This window comes from Suricata suricatta, chromosome 11 (genome assembly GCF_006229205.1).
Source record: "Suricata suricatta isolate VVHF042 chromosome 11, meerkat_22Aug2017_6uvM2_HiC, whole genome shotgun sequence".
In the NCBI taxonomy this organism is placed as follows: domain Eukaryota; kingdom Metazoa; phylum Chordata; class Mammalia; order Carnivora; family Herpestidae; genus Suricata; species Suricata suricatta.
Window position 1 is genome coordinate 5112564 of NC_043710.1, and position 7435 is coordinate 5119998.

General features: G+C 65.3%; 2 protein-coding genes across 4 annotated transcripts in view; one reads left to right on the top strand and one right to left on the bottom strand.

Annotated features, from left to right (window-relative positions):
• PC (pyruvate carboxylase) overlaps positions 1 to 7435 on the top strand; it is an 89512-nt gene that overhangs the window by 73965 nt on the left and 8112 nt on the right. For both annotated transcript variants that reach the window (XM_029915408.1, XM_029915409.1), the window contains exon 10: positions 1327 to 1509. In XM_029915408.1, coding sequence (XP_029771268.1) covers positions 1327 to 1509 — 183 coding nt within the window. The remainder of the gene's footprint in view (positions 1 to 1326; positions 1510 to 7435) is intronic.
• Positions 4182 to 7429, bottom strand: LRFN4 (leucine rich repeat and fibronectin type III domain containing 4). 2 transcript variants are annotated; one of them, XM_029915411.1, is made up of 3 exons: positions 7338 to 7429; positions 5549 to 6907; positions 4182 to 5024 (listed from the first exon to the last, which is right to left on the bottom strand). In XM_029915411.1, the coding sequence occupies exons 2-3, from the start codon at positions 6895 to 6897 to the stop codon at positions 4463 to 4465; spliced, it is 1911 nt and encodes a 636-aa protein (XP_029771271.1). In that variant the 5' UTR covers positions 6898 to 6907; positions 7338 to 7429; the 3' UTR covers positions 4182 to 4462. The 2 variants fall into 2 exon arrangements, with proteins under 2 accessions (XP_029771271.1, XP_029771270.1); XM_029915410.1 differs by having other exon boundaries at positions 5549 to 7164.

Genomic DNA, 7435 nt, shown 5'->3' on the forward strand with positions numbered 1-7435 from the left:
GGGGGGGGGGGGGGGGGGGGGGGGGGGGTGGAAAACCTCTCTGGATTTGGAAAGTGGTGGCGCCGGTGGGCTTGTGGCAGGGAACTGCCCCTGGAATTCCATTTCTGGAACAATCCGAGTCCATACGTGGAGCTGAGCCCTAAGGCGGGAGGGAGCACTGCCCGGCAAGTGGGCCCCCAACTTGCCTGCCCTCGGTGGGGAGGGGGCAGCCCTGTGCCATGCCGCTGCCTCTCCCTCCCCCGCCAGGCCCGGCTCCTCGGGGGCTGGTTCACCACAGAATATTTTTAGCTGATGGTTCCTGCTCGCAGCTGAGTGTTCACCCTTAAATATTTTATTAAGTTCCTTTTTATTGAACTCAGGCCTATGTCCCTCAGAAGCGGAAATACGGTGCAATGGGTGTCCCACGCCCCCCAGGGACTTGCTCACCTGTGCCTCATGGGGGTCCCCTGGTCCAGGTGTCCGCTCTCCCTGCAGGAACCCATCCCCGTCCCCATCACGGATGTTCTTGTGGGCACTGGTTACCCCGATACCCCGAACCTGTTGCCCCAGGACCCTGTCTCCATCCACCTGTTGATTTGAAACCTCCATCCCCCGTCCAGGAGTCTGCCTCTGTGACCCGTCTGTCTCTGCCTCCCCTGTCCGGGCGCGCATGGAGGACGCAAACTCACATACAGTCCTCCCCCCGCCCAAGTACTTCCTGTCTGCCTGCCTGCTCCTCTGCCGGCTCTCCCTCTCCCTCCCCTTCTCCTGTTTTGGAAGGAAGAGAGTGGGGGTGGGGGACACTGAGGCCTGCCTGCTCTGTCCCTGGGTTCTTGTCCTGCAGTCTGTCCCCTCTCCCAGCAAGCTGGGTGCCTCCTGTGAACAGGGACTCTCTCTGAGCTGCTCGCCCTGGTGCCTGGCACGTAGTGGGTGCAAATGCCCGTGGGATGAATCTGCAAGGCACGAGGGTTGGCTGGGCAGGTGCGGGGGAAGGTCGGTGGGCCCTGGCCCCTGCCCACCTGGGGCCCCTGTCTGCACCCTGCTGGGCTCTGCATCAGCCCTGAGCACTGCGCCTGCAGCCCTGTACCCTCTCCTGCCCCTTCCCCTGCCAGCCCCTCTCAGGGAGGAGGACACCATGGCTGTGGCACTCAGAGAAGGCAGTATGCCCCTGGGCTCACTGGTGGAGGTGAGGCAGAACTTCGCAAGCTAGAGCCGGGGCTAACCCGTGGTGCCCTGGTGCCGGGCCTGGTGCCCTGCCACAGCCATGCTTGTCCCTGCTGGGCTGGGGGCCACGTCTTGACTCCCGATTCCGACCCAGGTCCTGACTCTGCTCTGCTCTGCCCGCAGGTGTTCCGGAGCGGAGAGGGGATGGGCATCCGCCTAGATAACGCGTCTGCTTTCCAAGGAGCTGTCATCTCCCCGCACTATGACTCCCTGCTGGTCAAAGTCATTGCCCATGGCAAAGACCACCCCACGGCTGCCACCAAGATGAGCAGAGCCCTTGCTGAGTTCCGAGTCCGAGGTGTAAAGGTGAGAGGCTGTGGGCTCTGCCTGCCTTCCAGTCGCTTCCAGTCCTGCTGGGCCGGGATCCTCCGATGCTGGGAGGGGTGCTGGTCCTCGGCCACAGCGGGGAGCCCCGCACTCCTTCCTGCCCCGCCTTAGGCAAGATTTCCCTGGCCTGTGTGTTCCACCCACAAATTACAGGCCTCCCTTCTGGAAATTCTGATCCCACAGGTTTGGGTGGGGGCCTCAGAGCCTGTGTTTTGAATGAGCTTTCCAGATAATTCTCAGTCCCAGAAAAGCCTTGGGTGAGAATACGAGCCTGTGTGGATGGGGTCACTTGGTATAAAATGAGACCCCCATCTACCCTCACCGCCCCCTTCCCCGGCACGTGCATCGCAGGGAGGGAGACTGCGCGGGAGGCATGAGCAGGGAGGGGGCAGAGGGAGGCAAGGGGCCCCCTCAGAGGGCTCACAGCGCAGGTGCCGCGAAAGGACCCGAAAGGCTCGTTGGCCTCATGGTTACCCGTGTCTGTAGCTAGAGATGAATTCACAGCCACATACCGTCTTGTCCTTGAGGCCAGCGCTGCTGACATGTCCGTGGGCATCCCCTGGGCAGATGCTGCATTAGACACTCTGGGAGGAAGGGCTCTGCCCTCAGTGGATCGTGCTACCCCGCCCGGCAGCTGGGACTCCAGCTGGCTGGCGGCCCCTCCGTGTCACCTTCCCCTCTTGGCTGCCTCCAGTCCTGCGTGGGGTGCGGGCTCGGCCAGCAGTGTCCGGCCCCGGGGGCAGCCCTGTCCTCTCTTGGTGCCCTGTGACAGCCTTCTCAGCTGTAGCAGCGGCCCTGATGGGTGCAGTGGCCTTTCAAGAAAGCTCTTGGGAGGGGAAGAGGGAGGACGGGAGCCCGTGAGGCTGGTGCCTGGTCGGCTGTTTCCCCTCAGGCCCTCGGCGCACCTTAGAGGGAATGGCTGGGCCAGGGGTCCGGGCCTGGGGGCTGTTTCCTGCACACGTACACAGACGTGTGGGGCATCGTGTGATCAGGCTGCTTCTGAGGGGCCTTGGTTTTCCCAGCATGGTGTCCTGGGGCTGCTCTGGGGGCTGGGTGGCCGCTGTGCACCCTGACCCTAGTGTGGGGCCTGGTGGTGCCACCCTTCGCCCGCCTGCCCTGGGTGCTCTGTGTTGTCCTTATTGGTGACCCTGACTGGCCCCTGGGCCACGGGATCCTGCCCCTGTCCCACAGCCTGGCCAGCTCACGAGCACCTGCTGCCTTAGAGCCGTGAGGGGGTGCAAGGGAGACCGGGGCGAGGGGCTCCCAGGAAGGTAGGCCGGCAGGCCAGTGGTGGGGTGCGTGTTTCCGGTTCCCTGGGGCAGCAGGGTCCTCCCCAAGTATGTACCCTGCCCTGTCCAGAGCCTCTTGCTAACTCTGCACCTCCCACCTCGCAGCTCTTTGCCCCTCCTTGCCCCTACGCCCTGCCTTCTCCCCGCGGCCCCTGGGAGGGCTCAGGCTCTCCTGCTCTTCTGTTTCGTTTATTTAAACCAGGATCTCTCTTGGGCCACATCCAGGTATGTGTTCTGGGGCTGGGAGGGCAGGCACACGTGTGTGTCAACACTGTGCAAATCCACAAGAGTGTGAGCTTGGCTAGCACACGCGTGCACACGCATCTTCTGGTGCCAGTTCTTCCCAGGGGCCTGGAGCCACGGCAGGCCGCACACAGAGCCACGGCCCACGCACACCCACCCTCCACAGTGGGGCCCGGGCACCTGTGTGTTCCTGAAGCACCGGGCATCCCCGGGGCAGGGGGAGGAGCCACCGTCCATGAGTGTTTGCTTCTGGAGCACAGATTTCCTCCCGACTGACGCTCGGGAGCCATGACTGCTCAGAATGCGGGCTGAGCCTGTGCCCAGAGCCGGAGGCCATGGGGATCTTGGGCAGAGAGGAGGCAGGCAGGGCATGCCCCCTACCCTGGACCGTGGCTCCTTGGAGTGGGTAACAGAAGCAGGACAGTGGCCCTTGGTGTTTGCCCCTCCAGGGTCCAGCAAGAGTCTGACGTAGTCTTTCTGGACAAGCCCAGGGCAAAACCACAGGGGACATGAGTGGAGCAGCTGGGAGTCAGGGCCTATAGCACAACAGCACCTTCCAGAAGGTCTTGGGCTGAGAGCAGGGCAGTGGGATTCCAAGGCTGTTCTAGGCCCTCTGGGATATTTTACAAATCCAGAAGCTGCCCAGGGAGAGGGTGAGTGAGGGTGTCCCTAACAGGGTGTCCCCTGTGGCTCCTTTCCTACAGAGTTAAGAATGTTGCCAGTGCAGGTCTCTCTGGCCTGAAGGGCTGTGCCATGTCCCTCGGGCCCGTTGCCACTGTTATTGTGACGTCCATGCCTCCATGAGGACGCCACATCTTGTCCACATCCTGCCAGGGAGGGAGGATGGTCTCTGTCCTTACAGATGCAAGAACAGGGCGCAGGGGACTAGGGCACAGTCCCCCCCACCCCAGCTCGCTAGAGGCTGGGCCCAGGCTCACCTGGGTCAGGAGGCGCCAGAACCAAGCATGCCGCTGTCAGGGGGCTGAGGCTCGGGCCGTTCGGGTGGCCTCTGTAGGGCTGGCAGCCGCAGGCCTGACCCCGTCCTGTCTGTGCACCTCTACTGGCCCACGTGCGCCCCCTCCCCTCAGGGGGCCTTGCAGGACAAGACAAGGCTAGTGCTGAGGTGTACCCAACAATTTTATTATAAAGAAAAACAAGACTCCTGCTTGGCTGGTGCAGCCCCTGCCTCGATGGCTGTGAGCACCCGTCGGCGGAACGCAGGTCTGGAGGCCAGAACCAGGGAAAGGGCCCCCTGTCCGGCCAAGCACAGAGGGGGCCTGAGGTACCAAGGGTAAAATCAGGAGGGGCTCCCGGGCACTGCCGACCCACCGGGCCCAGCTGCTGCCCGCCCTACACCCTCTGCCCCTTCCCCAGCCCGCCCTGGGCTGACTCCCTTCCCGTCACACCACACTCTCTTCCAGCTGCTCCGTGCTGCCCCCCACCCCCCGGCACCCTGCCCCGAGCAGCCCCCCATGCACAGAGTGGCTCCGTCGGGCCCAGGCTCCTCCGAGGCGCCTGGCGTAACCGTAGCACCCCCCAGCATCTCCCAGGTCCAGGGAGCAGCTGCGCTGGGGCCGAGGAGGCGGGCTCCGTGGTGGGTGGGCCTTAGGCGTGGGGCTGGGGCCTCCATTGGTCTGGGATTGGACGTGGCTGAGCTTGAGGGGGAGGCGGCCATTCCCGGCCCCCCGGCCCCGAACCAGCAAGGCCACAGTGAAGACCAGTAAGGCAGCCACCAGCACACCCCCCACGGCCACGGTCAGGGTCCCGCCCAGCACGTGGGCCTGCAGGGCGTGGCACAGGGGTGCAGCCGGTAGCGTGGAGAAGTGGGCACAGCCCAGCAGCCTGGTGGCTGTGAGGTCGGAAGGCCCGGCGGCAGGTGACAGGGCCAGCAGGCAGAGGTCATAGTCGGCACCAGGGACTAGATGCTTCAGCAGGAAGTGGTGGCTAGAGGCTGGGACAATCCTACGGGCAAGGGTGGGCAGTCAGAGCCCAAGTTCAGGCTCTGACCCCAGACCCCAGCCCCGCATGGCCTCACAGGCCCCTTCACCACCCATCCCCCACCCTCAGTGCATGCGCCTGGGTCCCCTCCCCTCGGACCTGGTTTGTTTACTCAGCAAGACAGGCATGCGTGTTTGCAACTGGGGACAGTGCAAGGGGACAGACAGGTGTGTGTGCTGAGGCCCAAGCCCAGGGCAAGGCAAGGAGGTGGTGTAGAATCACATCTCCAGAGCCCGAAATAACACGTGTGCAGCTGGGCTTGTGTGCTTGAACAGGGACCAAACCCCGGGAAGCGCATACTCTCTCAGCTGCGCTGAGACACTTCTCATGGGGTGCTTCCCCTCTCCCTGGTGCCTGCCCCTCCCCGCCGCACCCCCAGAAGCTGAGGAGGGGTATGTGAGAGCTGGCGAGTGCTGGAAGGGCGGAGAGGGGCTCAAAGGGCAGCTGGGAGCCAAGCTGGGGCCGTGGGCAGCAAAGTGCATCCTCACCGGTAGATGAGGGTCTCGTCTTCGCTGCTGTTATACTGGATTTGGAACATCCACACGGGGTCAGCTGGCCGCCCTGGCCCCCAGCTCACCAGCCCTGAGGTTGCAGTCACCTCTGTCACCTGCACAGCTGGCTCAGACTCCAGTGTCCCCTCGCCCTCAGCAGCAGTGCGGGCCGAGGCGGCAATGTCCGAGGGCCCTGGGCGGCCCCCCTCAGCACTGCCGTTGCCGCCGTGGGGCAAGGCCAGCACCCGTAGCTCCACACGGGCTGTGGCCTCCCCAGCAGGGTTGGTGGCAATGCAGGTGTAGCCCCCCGCGTCCCCAGAGCCTGTCACCCCGATCTCCAGGGTCCCGTTGGGGAAAGCTCGGGCTCGGGAGGAGTTGCCGACCAGGCGGTCATCAGGGCCGACCCAGTGCATGGTGGGCGCAGGGTCGCCGAGGGCCCGGCATCTCAGAGTGGCCCGCTGGCCCTCCAGCACCCAGAGGCGCTGCGTGTGGCGGGCAATGAGGGGCGGTTCGCAGGAGAACTCGCCCTCGGGCACTGCCCAGAAGTAGCGGCCGGCCAGGCCGGGCGGGGAGGCGCACGTCTCCAGGTCGTCGGGCCGGGCCAGCCTCCGCAGCCACAGGAGCTCACAGTTGCAGTGCAAGGGGTTCCCGCTGAAGCTCAGCACCAGGGGGGCGGGGGAGGCCTCGGCGTCGCGCCCCCGGGAGAAGAGCGGGTCTGGCGCCAGTGTGGCCAGGCGGTTGGAGGTGAGGTCGAGCCGGGAGAGCTGGCTGAGCTGGGCGAAGGCGCCTGGGGGCAGTGCGTCGATGAGGTTGTGGTCCAGGTTGAGGGTGTGCAGGGCAGGCATGGCGCCGATGCCGGCCCAGGGCACCTGCCGCAGGTTGTTGTAGGACAAGTCCAGGTCCTCCAGGCTGTCCAGGAAGTCGTCGAAGGCCCCGGGCGAGATTCGGCCCAGCTGGTTGCCGCTGAGGATGAGGTGCTGCAGGTTGACGGGGCCCCGCAGGCTGCCAGTGCCCAGCTCAACCAGCCTGTTCCCGTCCAGATGCAGGGAACGCAGGCTCTCCAGGTCCCCAAAAGCGCGGGCTCCGATGCGGGTGATGGCATTCCGGGAAAGTGTCAGGTCAACCAGCCCTGTCATGTTCCGAAAGTCCGGTGGCCCCAAGGCCTGGATAAAGTTGTCAGCCAGCCGCAGCTCCACGGTGCGGCGGTCCACGTTGGGTGGCACAAACAGCAGGCCTCGGTGGGCACAGAGGGTGCTGAGCGATTCGGACAAGTTCTGGCAGACACAGGGCAGTGGGCAGGCGGCCGCTCCACTGGCCAGCAGCAGCAGCAGGAGTGGCGGGGCCATGGTGAGCACCCTGTAGGGAAGGGCCACAGCCCAGGCACAGGTGGGGCTGGTGCAGGTGCCCACCATGCCTGGGCCCAGTCCCCAGGGCCAGCTTCCGGAGCCTGGACTGGGTGGGGATCAGGGTCAGAGGCCCAGGGGCCCCCCAGAGATGAAAGAAGGCTGGGGCCTGCCAGGCCCCCCAGAGTAAAGGTCACATTTCCCAACCAAGTAGGAGGGTCCTGGCCATGGGGACGAGGTGCAGCATGAGGCAGGAAGCGGAGGTGGGCACTAGAGAAGGGAGGGTCCCGGAACTTCCTTTCTCTGGCGTCTCCAGGAATCGCCAGCCCCCTCCCTCCGCGCCATCCCTTCCCCCGCCAGGGAAGACACCCCCCCCAGCCCCTCCCTTGGCCCGGCGCCCCTCCCTGGCCAGCCACCGAGGTTGTGGCCCGCAGCCCCCTCACCTGGTGTCTGTAGCTCATGGGGCGCGGGCCGGCCTCCCCGTCGGCCTGCCCAGCCCCCACCGACTCCAGGCGGCTGTCCCGCGGGGGCGAGGCCAGGG